Source organism: Mobula birostris, chromosome 6 (assembly GCF_030028105.1).
Source record: "Mobula birostris isolate sMobBir1 chromosome 6, sMobBir1.hap1, whole genome shotgun sequence".
Lineage (NCBI taxonomy): Eukaryota > Metazoa > Chordata > Chondrichthyes > Myliobatiformes > Myliobatidae > Mobula > Mobula birostris.
Window position 1 is genome coordinate 44,536,078 of NC_092375.1, and position 16,633 is coordinate 44,552,710.

General features: G+C 42.5%; 1 protein-coding gene across 1 annotated transcript in view; it reads right to left on the minus strand.

Annotated features, from left to right (window-relative positions):
• The window catches only part of igsf3 (immunoglobulin superfamily, member 3), a 197,931-nt gene that overhangs the window by 100,317 nt on the left and 80,981 nt on the right, over positions 1 to 16,633 (minus strand). The window contains exon 2 of the mRNA XM_072260381.1: positions 16,072 to 16,449. Coding sequence (XP_072116482.1) covers positions 16,072 to 16,449 — 378 coding nt within the window. The remainder of the gene's footprint in view (positions 1 to 16,071; positions 16,450 to 16,633) is intronic.

Below are 16,633 nucleotides of genomic sequence, written 5' to 3' on the forward strand. Positions count from 1 at the left end.
TTTATAAAGTCTCAATATTGCAACCTTGCTTTTATATTCTAGTCCTCATAAAATGAAGGCTAACATTGCCTTTGCGTTCCTCACCACAGACTCAACTTGCAAATTAACCTTTAGGGAATTATGCACAAGGACTCCCTTTAAAAAAATAACCAACCCTTCCAATTCTTCTACCAAAGTGCATGACCATACACTTCCCGACACTGTAGTCCCTCTGCTATTTCTTTGCCCATTCTCCTAATCTGTCCTTCTGTACCCTCTCTACTTCCTCAAAGCTACCTGCCCCTCCACCTGTCTTCATATTGCCTGTAGACTTTGCAACAAAGCCACCAATTCCATCATCCAAATCATTGACATATAATGTAAAAAGAATCTGTCCCAACATAAACCCTGCGGAACACCACTAGTCACCCGCAGCCAGTCAGAAAAGCCTCCCTTAATTCCCACTATTTACCTCCTGGCAATCAGCCACTGCTTTATCCAGGTTAGAGTCTTTCCTGTAATACCATGGGCTCGTAGTTTGTTAAGCAGCCTCATGTGTGGCACCTTGTCAGTGGCCTTCTGAAAATCCCAAGTACATAACATCAACCACCTCTCCTTTGATTATCCTGCTTGTTATTTCTTCAAAGAATTCCAATAGATTTGTCAAGCAAGACTTTCCTTTTAGCAAACTATACTGACCACGGCCTATTTTACCATGTGCCTCCAAGTACCCCAAGACCTCATCCTTAATAATGGACTCTAACATCTTCCCAGCCACTGAGGTCAGACTGACTGGACTATAATTTCCTTTCTTCTACCTCTCTCCCTTCTTGAAGAGTGGACTGAAATTTGCAATTTTCCAGTCTTCTTGAACCATTCAAGAATCTAGTGATTCTTGAAAGATCATTACTAATGCTGCTACAATCTCTTCAGGGTCACCTCTTTCAGTACTCTGGGGTGTACATCGTCTGGTCCAGGTGACTTATCTACTTTCAGATATTTCAGTTTCCCAAGAACCTTCTCTCTAGTTACGGTAACTTCACACACTTCGTGCCCCCTGAAACCCGGAACTTTTACCTGGACCAAATGGATGACATCCCAGGGTTCTGAAGGATGTAGCTGAAGAGATTGTGGAGGCATTAGTAATGATCTTTCAAGTATCACTGGATTCTGGAATAATTCCTGAGGACTGAAAAATTCCTCTCTATCACTCCACTCTTTAAGAAAAGTGGGAAGCAGAAGAAAGGAAATTATAGACCATTTAGTCTGACGTCTGTGGTTGGAAAAATATTGGAGTCGATTATTAAGAGTGAGGTTTCAGGGTACATGGAAGCACATGATAAAATACAATACTGTGCCAAAGTCTTAGACACTTATGTAAAGCTAGGGTGCCTATGGCTTTTGCACAGTACCGAAATAATTTTAAGTTTTGCACTGTCCTGCTGCAAAAAAACAAATGTCAAGACATATGTGAATGATGATAAAACTGATTCTGATATAGGTCTCAGGTGTGAACTGGAAGTGGTAAGGGGGCAGGAGAAGGCAATCATGTTTGGGAAAAGGGGAAGGGAGGAAGGAGGGAGCAGGAAGCACCAAAGAGACATTCTGTAATGATTAATAAACCAGTTTGTTTTGGAATCAAACGACCTTGCCTGCTGTCTTGTGGCTGGGTCAGTTTGAACCTGCACCCGGTATTCCTCCTCTGCCATCTGTCCCACAACCCTCTGGCAGGGCTTTGTCTTAGCCATTCACATGTATCCTTTGCTCCTGCCAGATTTACAAACTCACTTTACAAAAACCTGTTGGAATCCGTTGATAAAATAACAGGCAGGATAGGGAAAGGAGAGTCAGTGGATGTTGTTTACTTGAATTTTCAGAAGGCCTGTGACAAGGTGCCACACGTGATGCTACTCAACAAGAGCCCATGGAATTACAGGAAAGGTACTAGCATGAACAGAAGATTGGCAGATTGACAGGAGGCAAAAAATTGGAACAAAGGAGGCATTCTCTGGTTGGCTGCCAATGATTAATGGTGTGCGGCAGGAGTCAGTGTTGGGAGCGCTTCTTTTCACGTTGCATGTCAATGAATTGGATGAAGGAACTGATGGCTTTGTGGGCAAGTTTGCAGATGATACAAAGATAGGTGGAGGAGAAGTAGTGTGGAGGGGCAGGTCATGTTGAGGAAACAGGTTTTCTGCAGAAGAACTTTGACAGATTGGGGGATTGGGCAAAATATCGGCAGATGGAATATGATGTAGGGAAGGGGTATGGTTGTGCACTTTGGTTCAAGCAATAAAGACAAGAACACGTTATAGATGGGGAGAAATTTTTTTTAAAAATCAGAGGTGCAAAGGGGCTTGGGAGTCCTCGTGCAGGATTCCCTAAAGGTTAACTTGCAGGTTGGGTCAATGGTAAGGAAGATTAATGCAATGTTAGAATTCATTTCAAGTGGACTAGAATACAAAAGCAAGGATGTAATGCTGAGGCTTTATAAGGCATTGGTCAGCATACTTGGAGTACTGAGAGCAGTTTTGGGCCCCTGATCTAAGAAAAAATGTACTGGTACAGGAGGTTCACAAGAATGATCACAGGAATGAAAGAGTTAACATATGAGGAGTGTTTGATAGCTCTGGGCCTGTACTCACTGAGGTGGAGGGGAGCAGGGGCATTGGGGATTTCAGTAAAACCTGTTTAATATTGAATGGTCTAGATAAAGTGGACATAGAGAGAAGTTTCCTATAGTGGGGACTTTAGGAGTCTAGGAACAGAGGATACAGCCTCAGAATCAAGGGTCATCCATTCAGAACAGAGATAAGGAAACATCTTTAGTCACAGGGTGAGATTCATTGCCACAGACAGACCATAACCACAAGACCATAAGACATAAGAATAGAATTAGGCCATTTGGCCCATCGAGTCTATTCCACATTCAGTCATGGCTGATCTTTTTTCACCTGCTTAGCCCCACTCTCCGGCCTTCTCTCTGTAACCTTCGATGCCATGGCCAATCAAGGACCTATCAATCTCTGCCTTAAATACAATCAACGCCCTGGCCTCCACAGCTACCTGTGGTAACAAATTCCACAAATTCACCATCCTCTGTCTAAAGAAATTTCCCTGCACCTCTGTTTTAAACGGACACCCCTGTCCTGAGGCTGTGCCCTCTTGTGCTGGAGTCCCCTCCCATGGGAAACATCCTTTACACATCTACACTGTTTAGGCCTTTCAACATTCAAAAAGTGTTAATGCGATTCCCCCTCATCCTTCTAAATTCCAGCGAGTACAGACCGAGAGCCATTAAACATTCCTCGTATGATAACGCTTTCATTCCCAGAATAATCCTTATGAATCTTCTCTGGACCCTCTCCAATGCAAGCACATCTTTTCTTAGATGAGGAGCCCAAAACTGTTCACAATACTCAAGGTGAGGCCTCACCAGTGCCTTATAAAGCCTCAGTGTCACATCCCTGCTCTTGTACCCTAGGCCTCTTGAAATGAATGCTAACATTGCATTTGCCTTCCTCACCACCTGCTCAACCTGCAGTTTAACCTTTAGGGCGTTTTGCACAAGGACTCCCAAGTTCTTTTACACCTCAGATTTTTAGATTTTCTCCCCATTTAGAAAATAGTCTGCACATTTATTTTTTCTATCAAAGTGCATGACCATGCATTTTCCAACATTATATTTCATTTGCCATTTTCTTGCCCATTCTCTGAATCGAAGTTCTTCTGTATCCTACCTGTTTCCTCAACACCACCTGCCCCTCCATCAATCTTCATATTATCTGCAAAGCTGGCAACAAAACCATCTATTCCATCACCTAAATCATTGATATAGAGCATAAAAAGAGGTGGGCCCAACACTTACCCCTATGGAACACCACTAGTCACTGGTAGCCAAGCAAAAAAGAATCCTTTAATTCCCACTCACTGCCTCCTACCAATCAGACAAGACTTTAACCATGCTAGTAACTTTCATGTAATACCATGGGCTCTTAACTTGGTAAGCAGCCTCACGTGTGGCACCTTGTCAAAAGCCATCTGAAAATTCAAATATACAACATCCACTGCAACCCCTTTATCTATCCTACTTGAAATCTCCTCAAAGAATTCCAACAGGTTTGCCAGGCAGGAATTTCCCTGAAGGAAACCATGCTGACTTTGACCTATCTTGTCCTGTGTCACCAAGTACTCCATCACCTCATCCTGAACAATTGGCTCCAACATCTTCCCAACCACTGAGGTCGGGCTAACTGGTCTATAGTTTCCTTTCTGCTGCCTACCTCCTTTCTTAGGGAGTGGAGTGACATTTGCAATTTTCCAGTCCTCTTTTTTGACTTCTCCAGCACATTCAACACCATCCGTCCTGCTCTGCTGGGGGAGAAGCTGACAGCGATGCAGGTGGCTGCTTCCCTGGTGTCATGGATTCTTGATTACCTGACTGGCAGACCACAGTACGTGTGCTTGCAACACTGTGTGCCCGACAGAGTGATCAGCAGCACTGGGGTTCCACAGGGGACTGTCTTGTCTCCCTTTCTCTTCACCATTTACACCTCAGACTTCAACTACTGCACAGAGTCTTGTCATCTTCAGAAGTTTTCGGATGACTCTGCCATAGTTGGATGCATCAGCAAGGGAGATGAGACTGAGTACAGGGCTACGGTAGGAAATTTTGCCACATGGTGTGAGCAGAATTATCTGCAGCTTAATGTGAAAAAGACTAAGGAGCTGGTGGTAGACCTGAGGACAGCTAAGGTACCAGTGACCTCTGTTTCCATCCAGGGGGTCAGTGTGGACATGGTGGAGGATTACAAATACCTGGGGATACGAATTGACAATAAACTGGACTGGTCAAAGAACACTGAGGCTGTCTACAAGAAAGGTCAGAGCCATCTCTATTTCCTGAGGAGACTGAGGTCCTTTAACATCTGCCGGACGATGCTGAGGATGTTCTACAAGTCTGTGGTGGCCAGTGCTATCATGTTTGCTGTTGTGTGCTAGGCAGCAGGCTGAGGGTAGCAGACACCAACACAATCAACAAACTCATTCGTAACGCCAGTGATGTTGTGGGGATGGAACTGGACTCTCTCACGGTGGTGTCTGAAAAGAGGATGCTGTCTAAGTTGCATGACGTCTTGGTCAATGTCCTCCATCCACTACATAATGTACCGGGTGGGCACAGGAGTACATTCAGCCAGAGACTCATTCCACCGAGATGCAGCACAGAGCGTCATAGGAAGTCATTCCTGCCTGTGTCCATCAAACTTTACAACTCCTCCCTTGGAAGGTCAGACACCCTGAGCCAATAGGCTGGTCCTGGATTTATTTCATAATTTACTGTCATAATTTACATATTACTATTTAACTATTTATGGTTCTATTACTATCTTTTATTTATGGTGCAACTGTAAAGAAAAACAATTTCCCCCGGGATCAATAAAGTATGACTATGACCATACCAGAGTCCAATGATTTTTGAAAGATCATGACTGATGTCTTCACAATCTCTACCACTACCTCTTTCAGAACTCCAGTGTGCAGTTCATCTGGTCCGGGTGATTTACGTACCTTTAGGTCTTTTGGCTTTTTGAGCACCTTTTCCCTTGTAATAGTAACTGCACTCACTTCTCTTTCCTAACACCCTTCAATACCTGATATACTGTCAGTGTCTTCCACAGCGAAGACTGGTGCAAAATATTCATTTAGTTCATCTGCTATCTCCTTATCCCGCTATTATTTCTCTGGCCTAATTTTCTAGCGGTCTTATATCCACATTCATCTCTCCTGTTTTATTTTATATACTTGAGAAAGCTTTTTCTATCCACCTTGATACTGTTTGCTTGCTTGGTTTCACATTTCATCATGTCTTTTTTAAAGTTGTTTTCTGTAGATTTGTAAAAGTTTCCCAATCCTCTATCTATCTTCCTGCTAATTTTTGCTTTGTTGTATGCCCTCTTCTGCTTTTATATTAGCTTTGGCTTCCCTTGTCAGCTACAGTTGCACTATTTTGCCATTTAAGTATCTCTTTGTTTTTGGAATACATCTATCCTGTTCCATCCTCATTTTTCCCAGAAACTCAAGCCATTGCTGCTCTGCTGTTACCCCTGCCAGAACCTCCTTCCAATTTACTTTGGCCAACTCCTCACTCCTACCACTCCACTAAAACACTGCTATGTCAGATTTGACTTTCTCCCTATCAAATTTCAAGTTGATTTCAATCATATTGTGGTCACTGCTTCACAAGGGTTCCTTTACCTTAAGCTCCCTAATCACCTCCAATTCATTATATAACACCCAATCTTGTCCAGCAGATCCCCTAGTAGGCTCAATGACAAACTGCTCTAAAAAGTCATCTTGCAGGCTTTCAACAAATTCACTCTCCTGAGATCCATTATCAACGTGATCTACCTGCATGTTAAAATCTCTCATTACTATCATAACATTGCCCTTTTGGCACTCCTTTTCTCTTTCTCATTGTAATCTGCAGTCCCGATCCCAACTACTGTTTAAGGCCTCTATATAGCGGCTATCAGGATCCCTTTACCCTTGCAGTTTCTTATCTCAACATCTTCCAATCCTATGTCAGACTTTTCTAATGATTTGATGCCATGCCGACCTTCCTACTCCTCTGATACAATATGTAACCTTGGCCATTCAGCTTCCAACTACACCCACCTTCAGGTAGTTGTGCAAGCAAAGTCATTGGGTATATTTAAGTCGGAGGTTGATAGGTTCTTGATTAATCAGGGCGTCAAAGGTTACGGGGAGAAGGTAGGAGAATAGGATTGGGAGGGATAATAAATCAGTCATGATGGAATGGTGGAGCAGACACGAAGGGCTTAATTCTGCTCCTATGTGTAATCGTTTTATGGACTACCAGTCATTTCCAAATTTCCTATCCTGTGGCTATCTAGCCTCTCAACAAAACTCACTCAGGTGTAATACTCTAATTGTCCCTGCGCAACATCTATTAACCGTCTTTCCTGCTCTCTTTATTCTGCTGATAATTATTTAGTCTGTTCATATGTTCACATTTATGTAAGATTGATTATTGACATTTGGGATAATTGTTGATTGCTCATCATTGTTTACACTAGTGCCTTGTAACCTGTTGGTTGCTATTGTGTTGTCTGTTATGGTACTATCCTGTGTTTTATGCTTGGCACCGAACCACAATCAGTTCTGGTATGTTTCAAGTATTGGCAATAAAGTGATTCTGATTCTGAATCTGAAAGAAACTGCAATAAAACTCCAGGCTACCAATACAACGAGAAAGGCATTTTACATGGCCTCCAGCCAGAAAGAAACAGCAGCCTGTGGTGGCTCGGAGTACCTACTGTCAACAGAAGAGGACACAGAGGCCTCCTTGCTGGAAGCATTTGAGTTATTTCCTTTATATCACAATGTCACTGATTGTCAGAACTGCCTGTGGCGATAGCTCAGCAACCAAAATACAGCATCAGCATGAGACATCTCATGCTTTCGCGCACTGAAAAATTAATTTATTTCACAGTTCAAAAATGAAGCTCACCTTTGACAGAATCAACAACTTACAATTATAATTTTAGGAGCCTGAATTCCATAGAAAAAAAGCCGTATTTAAAAGAGAACATTGTTTTTCATATAGGTCAATGTATTCACATTATAGGAATAAATAAGACTAGGGCCTATAAAGTGGTTTAAAAGATGCATTTACTGATAACAAGATGCATTTCAGGTAAAAACTTTGTTTGGGAAATATTCCTAATGTTAGTATGTTTTTAATAAAATGAAAATAGTGAAAAATTCCATCATGGCTTTGCATATGAAAGATTATTAAATAAATCAAAAGCATAGGTTGCACAATAATAGGAAGGCACTATCTCTGGGGACAAATGCAGCAATAGGCATTAGAATCATGTGCAGTTATCTGTTGTATCCAAATGTTCCTTTCAGAAGGTCTTCTGCAAAAGTATTGCATAAGAGGCTTTTCTATATAACTGACACACTGGGTGTTAAGAGGCAGATAAAATGATGACTTGAGAATTAGCTGAAAGAGATTGCAGGTGAATTTGGATAAGCCTGGAATACCACTTGGATAAATGCTCAGAACTTCAGCTGTGAACAATCTGCATCTAACTTTTGTGAAGAGACCAAGCTGGCAAATTGGCTTCCTAATACGGCACAGAAAGCAAACTGTACGGAAATTGGAAAATAAATCACAAAGTGACATAAACTGGTTAGTTAACATAATATGCTGGAAATATTCTGTTGGTCAAGCAACAGAGAGAAAGAAACAGAATTCATGTACCAAGTCAAAGGCAAACATTGGTTCAGAAATGTACCCGAGGTTAGTGATGTTTTATGAAGGCAACTGACTTCATTTTCAGAGCAGGGTCTGCTCATCTGCAGGAGTGCTGCCAATGCATGATCCCTCATTTAATGCTGGGGTATCCCAGCATGGAAAGGTTTCCCTATTGGAATGCACAGCAACAGAGTAGAGCAATCGACACACCTGCACATCTGTGTATCACATAGGTGCAGCTGAATGCTTGTAGTTTCTTTGGACCACTGGCCATTGCCAGCATGAATCAGTCACTGTTTCATCCTTACACTACATTTTGTTTATGCTCCATTTACAATATCCTCACATACTGGGTGACATTCAGATTTGGAAAGGGTGCAGACAAGAATTTACCTGATTAATTTGCAGGTTAAACCATCTTCATTAAAAAGATAGGATCAAGAAATTAGGCTGCTACACTTTAAGGAGATGCAGCCTTAGGGTGACCTGATTGAGGACTAAAGAAATGATGAAAAAGCTCAACTGTGTTTGAATAGATATTTGTTTCTGCTAAATGGGTTAGGAAGACCACGGGACACAATTTCAAGCCAAGTGCACTGGGAGGTATCAGAAAATAGTCCTGTTAAAGGGAATCATGCCCCATGGATCAGGCCGCTGGCTTGCTTGGTGAACGTTTATTTGTTTTGGGGCAAACACACACAAAATGCTGGAGGAACTCAGCAGACCAGGCAATATCTATGGAAATGAATAATGAGTCGACGTTTCGGGCTGAGACCCTTCATCAGGACTGGAAAAGAAAGATGAGAAGTCAGACTAAGAAGCTGGGAGGAATGGAAGAAGCACAAGATAGCAGGTGATAGATGAAACCACAGGGCGAGGGGTGAACGAAAGAGGAGGTAAGTTGATAGCTGAAAGAGATACAGGACTGAAGGAAGGGGAATCTGACAGAAGGTTATGAAAGAAAGGGAAGGAGGAGCACCAGAGGGAGGGGCTGGGCAGATAAGGAGATAGGACAGAGAGGGAGACAGGAATGGGGAATGGAGAAGGGTGAGGGGGCATTACAGGAAGCTCGAGAAATGGATGCTCATGACATCAGGTTGGAGACTACCCAGACAAATTATAAAGTGTTGCTCCTCTAACCTGACTGTGGCCTCATCACGACATGCCAGAATGGGAAAGGGAAGTAGAATTGAAACGGGTGGCCACCAGGAGATCCCACTTTTTCTGGTGAACAGAACAAAGGTGCTCAGCGATGCCTTCTCCCAATCTCCATCAGGTTTCACCAATACACAGGAGACCACACCAGGAGCACCAGATACAGTAGATGGCCCCAACAAACTCATAGGTGAAATTTAGTTTCACCTGGAAGGGCTGTTTGGGGATCCGAATGGCTGTAAGAGAGGAGGTGTAGTACAGTAGTTGCTCCACCAGACTCACAGGTGAAATGTCGCCTCATCTGGAAGGACTGTTGGGGGCTGTATACGGTAGTGAGGGAGGTGGTGTGGGAATAGGTGTGGCACTTGTTCCGCTTGCAAGGATCAGTGTCAGGAGGAAGATCAGTGGGGAGGGATATGTGGATGAGGGAGTCGTGTAGGGAGCGATCCCTGCAGAAGTGTAAAAGGGGGGGGGGGGGAAATGAGGGAAAGATATGCTCGGTGGTGGGATAGCACCAAGCCTGACCTGCTGGGTTTCTCCAGCACTTTGTGTGTTTTACCTTGGTTATCCAGCATCTGCAGGTTTGCTCGTGTGTGTGATTTATTTGTTGTTCATTCAAACAAGATCCATTACTGGATCTGTTACAGCCCAGTCCATCACTGGTAAAGCCCTCCCCACTGTTGAGCACATCTACACAAAAGGTTGTCACAGGAAAGCACCCCTACCATCCAGGAGTAGGAGAGCCTCAGGACCTATATCGCCAGGTTGAGGAACAGTTATTACCCCTCAACCCTCAGGCTCTTGAACCAGAGGGGATAACTTCAATCAACTTCATTTCATCCCATAGTGGAACTGTTCCTAAAACCCATGGACTCACTTTCAAGGACTCTTCAACCCATGTTCTCCACAGGTATTGCTTACTTATTATTTTTTTCTTTTTGTATTTGCAGTTTGTTGTCTTTTGCACAGGGGTTGTTTGTCTTGTTGTGTGTGCTTTTTCATTGGTTCTATTCTTCTTCTTCCTCATGTGCTTTGCACGTTACACGCTTGGGAGATCATGGCTCTCCACACCGAACGATCCCTCTCAGTGTCAATGACATCTCACACACTTAGATCTGTTAGCTCTTTCACAGTGTCCATATATTTTCTTCTTTGCCTTCCTCTTCCGCATTTCCCAGGCATATGGCCTTGTAATGTAAGGCATTCCATTTCTCCCTTTCCGATGACATGGCCCAGGAATTTAAGTTTCCTCTCATTTAATGTTCTCATTAAAGATCTCTTTGTATGGGCACGTTGGAGTACTGTCTCATTAGTTACCCTATCTCTACATGATATTTTCAGCATTCTTCTAAGAGACCACATTTCTGTTGCTTCTAAGTTTCTTTGGAGTTCTGGTGTTATAGTCCATGTTTCAGAAGCATACAGCAAGATTGACCAGATGTAACATTTTAGTAGCCTAAGCCTTGTTGTCATAGAAATGTGTCTGTTGGTAAAAATGGGTTTCATTCTTTGGAAGTTGGTTTTGGCAATGGCAATTCTTCTTTTTATTTCTACTTTACTTCTAGCATCTTGTGATATAAAGCTACCAAGGTAATTAAAGCTGGTCTTTTGTTCAATCTCTTAGTTACCGATGTACAATTGGTTCTATTATGGCATATTAAATCTACTGTGAACACCAGCAAAAAAATAAATGTCAGGGTAGTATATGGTGAGATATACTTTCTTGATAAGAAATTTACTTTGAACGGTTAGATGCAGTGGAGGCTACATATTAGATAGATAGATAGATAGATAGACATACTTTAGTGATCCCAAGGGAAATTGGGTTTCGTTACAGCCACTCCAACCAAGAATAGAGCATAAATATAGCAATACAAAAACCACAAACAATCGAACAACAATGTGCAAACTATGCCAGGTGGAAATAAGTCCAGGACCAGCCTAATGTGGCGTACACAACGGTGAGGAGTGTTCCGATGTCCTGGACAGTCTAACCATACATCACCTTTGATGTACCAGACTACCATATTACTTCAGGTAATCTTTAGCTACCCTGGACACCCACCTGAAAAGGGCTCCCAGGATCTCGCTATAACAATTATATCACCTCAAGCAAAATTTGAGTGCAGGCACAGCTTTGCAGTGTAAAGCCATGTACTTAATGTAGAACATTTGAATGGAATTTGAAAGGAAAGATAAACACAAGGGTGTGCATGAGAAAGGGCTAGACACAAGGAGCCCCAGCACAGATTTTATCATACGTCACACCCAGCAACAATGCAGCTGTTGGAAATGGTCAGTTTTGGGAAGATTTAAGGTGAGTGGGATACAAAGTTATCAATTAAGAGGGAAAGTAACAAATTAAAGGAAATCACTTATAGGAGATCGAAACTAGAACATTAATGGATGGAACACACACAAAATCCTGCCTGACCTTCTGAATCCCTCCAGCATTTTATGTGTGTTGCTCAGATTTCTAGCATCTGCAGATTTTCTCTTGTTTGTGATTAGATTAATGGATGCCTTAGACTCCCCAGCAGCAGCTCAGGCAAGGTCAGGTCCCCTTCAACTGCATACACCCTCAGCCCTTCTTCTCAGGCCTGAGGATTTAGATTGCATATGTGTAGGAATATTCCATGCAAACAGGGCATATATTAAAGCCTGCTGTTCAATGTCTTTGTGCTGTATTGGTGATTGCTGTGTATGTACAAAATGTGCACAGAGAATCTGGGTCTAATTTAAACTGGCTCCAAATTTTATAAAATTCTGTTGCACAGCAAGTATGGGTGACTCCAACATTACAGGATGGGGAGGGAGTTTCCGTTTTTAGAAAATAGACTAATAGCGATTTTCTATGTAACGCGCCATAATGTTTCATACTAATGTAATGGTTTCTCTATAGCTGCAGTGTTTGCGTTATGGCTAGAGATAACGGGGACTTCGGAATGTGCACTGGCCAATGAAGGGGAGATGTTTCTCTTGTGTGTCCGAGCGAAGGTTTGCGGTCTTTCGTTCGGCAGAAGATGGAGAGAGAAGATGCAGAACCGGGAAGTCATAGTCTGCAAGACGGAGTGGACGTGGAATGGGGTCGGGAGTCGGTGCCCGAGGGGAAAATTGATGGAGGAGCAACAGACGGGAAAACCATGAGCGCCAACATTGTGCATTAGACTGTTTCATGAGAATGGGCTGTTTTTCTTTTTTGCTTCTTTACTAACCCTATAGTCAAATTAAGAATTACAAAGCTCAATCATTTAATTGCATATTGTGTGCTGTTTGTTATTTTGTGGTACTGATTTGTAACAGGGGACACATCACACAGCATCCACCCAAACAGATTGCTCAAGTTTGGCTGGGCCGGAGGCCGTCTTCCCCTAGATTAAGCCGCTACCCGAACCTGAGGGTTATATCTATAATTCAAGCACCTCTGCATGCATCAAGCAATGGGAGTTGGAAAAAAAATGATTATTTGTTTATTCATTCTTCACAAATTTTTTGGCAGCCAATTTATTCCACATCTAAAACTTGTGGTAGTGATTTGCAAATTCTATAGGACAGACTTCCATTATCTGAATAGCTGTAGTACAGGGCTTGGTTGCTGACAAACAAGAGAGGCCATGGGGTATTAATGCTCATGAAACACATACTTTATCTGGAACAACACACACAAAAAATGCTGGTGAACGCAGCAGGCCAGGCAGCATCTATAGGAAGAGGTACAGTCGACGTTTCGGGCCGAGACCCTTCGTCAGGAGGCTGATTTACCATCGTCGCATTACATTTAACTCTTTGTTTCCTTCCACCATACAAGCTGGAACTGCAAAGATGTCTGCTTAGCTGTCTGAGTTTCTAGTGCAGCCTGTTCCATGTCGTGGAATGACTTGGAAGCAGCTTACATTATTAGTACCACTGTAAATCTGAGGCTAATGATGCACAGACAAACTTCTTAAGGAGGAGTCTGTGTGATGCTGAATGTATTTTTATAGCATCATTTGCGGTAAGGGAAACATCACAGCATTGTTTTGGATCTTTATACTTTTCCACATCAGAGATGCATATCCCTGGAATCTGGCCCCAGATGTAACACATTATTCTGACCCTTGTAATGCAAATTGCTATTGCAGCCAACTGCCTTAAATTATGCATCACGTCTGGGATTAATTCTAAAAAAGCCACTGCCCATAAAATCAACTTTATTGAAGTTTCAGTACAGGAAAAATAAATAAGCAGAAACACATTTTAATAAGCTTGATGCACTGTATACATCTACAGAGCTAATGGGAAATTCTGTCACTTTTTAAATATACGGGCCAAGTAAAATTATGTAATATCCTCAAGTACAGAATACTCCAAACTTGTATTCCAATGTGCTTCAAAGTATGTGAAATCATTGTTATAGCATTGTTGCTAAAATTCGTTGCTTTGGCAATGAGATGGTTCTACATTAGAAGTTTGATATGCATGCATCACATAAAGAAATGATACTGGCTATCACAGTAAAGCCAAAAGTGAGAGAGGAGCTGGCCAAAATTGATTAGAAGGGGCACTAGCAGAGATAAGGGCAGAGCAGCAATGGCTGGAGTTTCTGGGAGGAATTCAGAAGATGCATGATAGATACATCCCAAAGAAGAACTAGTATTCGAAAGTCAGGATGACGCAACTGCGGCTGACGAGAGAAGTTGAAGCTACATAAAAGTGAAAAAGTTTACATATTATAGACAAAAATTAGTGGGAAGTTAGATGATTGGGAAACTTTTAAAAACCAACAGAAGGCAACTAAAAAGTCATGGGGGGAAAGATGAAATATTGCTGACCAACAATATCTAAGAGGATACCAGAAGATTTTTCAGATAAATAAAGTACAAGAGAGGCAAGAGTAGATATTGGATAGCTGGAAAATAACAGTGGAGAGGAAGTAATGGAGATGCCGGATGAACTGAAAAAGTATTTTGCACCAGTCTTCATTGTGGAGGACTCCAGCAGTATGCTGGAATTCTGAGTGTGTCAGTGGGCAAAAGCCAGTGCAGTAGCTATTGCTAGAGAAAAGGTGCTTAGGAAATTGAAAGGTCTGAAGGTAGGTAAGTCACCTGGATTAGATTGATGGCACCCCAGGGTTCTGAAGGAAGCTGAAGAGACTATGGAAGTATTAGTAATGATCTTTCAAGAATCACTAGATTCTGGAATGGTTCCGGAGGATTGGAAAATTGCACATGTCACCTCACTCCTCAAGAAGGGAAGGAGGCAGATGAAAGGAAATTATAGGCCAGTTAGCCTGGCTTCAGCAGTTGGGAAGATGTTGGAGTCAATTGTTAAGGATGTGGTTTTGCGGTACTTGGAAGCACATGGTAAAATAGGCCAAGGTCAGCATGGTTTCCTTAAGGGAAAGTCTTGCCTGATAAATCTGTTAGAATTCTTTGAGGAAATAACAAGCAGAATAGACAAAGGAGAATCGGTGCATGTTCTGTACTTGGATTTTCAGAAGGCCTTTGACAAGTTGCTGGACATGAGGCTGCTTAACAAACTTAGAATCCTGGTATTGCTGGGAAGTTACTAGAATGGATAAATCAGTGCCTGATTGGCAGGAGGCAAAGTGGGAATAGAGAGCGTCTTTTCTGACTGACTGCTGGTGACTTGCGGTGCTCCACAGGGGTCAGTTTTGGGCTAATTTCTTTCTTTGTGGTATGCCCATGATTTGAATGACGAAATTGATGGCTTTGTGGCCAATATGGTGGAGGTGCAGGTAGTGTCGAGGAAGCAGGGAGGCTGTAGAAAGATCTGGACGAATTAGGAGAATGGTCAAAGTGGCAGACGGAATACAACGTCAGGAATTGCATGGTCATGCATTTTGATAGAAGCAATAAAAGTATAGACTATTTTCCAAATGGGGAGAAAATTCAAAAAAAAAATCAGGAGGTGAAAAGGGTCTCGGGAGTCTTCATGCAGTGTTTCCTAAAGGTTAATTTGTAAGCTGAATCAGTAATGAGGAAGGCAAATGTAATTTCAGCATTCATTTCAAGAAGACTAGAACATAAAAGGAAGGATGTAATGTTGAGGCTTTTTACGGCACTGGTGAGGCCTCACTTGGAGCATTGTGAGCAGTTTTGGGCCCCTTATTTAAAAAAGGGATGTACTGACATTGAAATGGGTTCAGAGGAGGTCCATGAGAATGATGCTGGGAATGAAAGTCTTACCGTATTAGGAAGGATTGATTGATCCGGGCCTTTACTCGCTAGAATTTGGAAGAATGAGAGAGGATCTCATTGAAACATATCAAATGTTGAAAGGCCGAGATAGAGTGGATATGGAGAAAATGTTTCCACTGTTGGGGAGTCTAGGACCAGAGGGCTCAGCCTCAGAATAGAGGGACCTCCATTTAGAACAGAGATGAGGAGGAATTTCCTGAGCCAGGCTTTGCTGAATTTGCGGAATTCCTTACCGCAGGCAGCTGTAGAGGCCAAATCACTGGATGTTTTTAAGGCAGAGGTTGATAAAGTTCTTGATTAGTCAAGGCATGAAAGTTATGGGGAGAAGGCAGGAGAATGCATTTGAGGGGGAAATAAATCAATGTTTTGATGAAATGGCAGAACAGACTCGATGGGCCAAATAGCCTAATTCTGCTCCTAAGGCTCATTATGGTCTTATTAAAAGTCACCTACCTGTCAGATTCCCCTTGGCATTGTAGGACCCCCAGTATGTGGATTCTGTGTTTGGGGTGTGACATTCATATTCCCCTGCATCTCCCAGTTGCAGCTTGGTAATGTGCAATAGGGCCGAATCTCGGTCAATTCTCTCAACGTAGACCTCCTTATTCCGCACTCTGTTTGCGTACACTGCATAGGAGTAGTTTGGATCATTGGTGCTGACCATCTGGATTTGTCGCTCTGGTGCCGAAGGCAGATAGATTGACCACTCAAAGTTCTGTTGCGTGGATCCCGAGTACCCAGACACATTACACCAGATGGTTGCATGGTACCCCTCCACTCTGATCAGGGGGCCTTGCTGTACCTCAACTCGCCTCTGAGCAGAGGACACGCCTGCAAAAGGGAATGGATATAAAAACATGGTTAGAAGACAGAATATTTCTGGAGAACCTACTGGCTGTTGATGGAGTAGCAGCGTTTTTATAATTGCTCCTACTCTACTTAATTTACTGTTTCCAACCTGTTTTGAAAACTTACTTTTAAACGCAATATTGTCTTACAATGAGTCGCGCCAAAG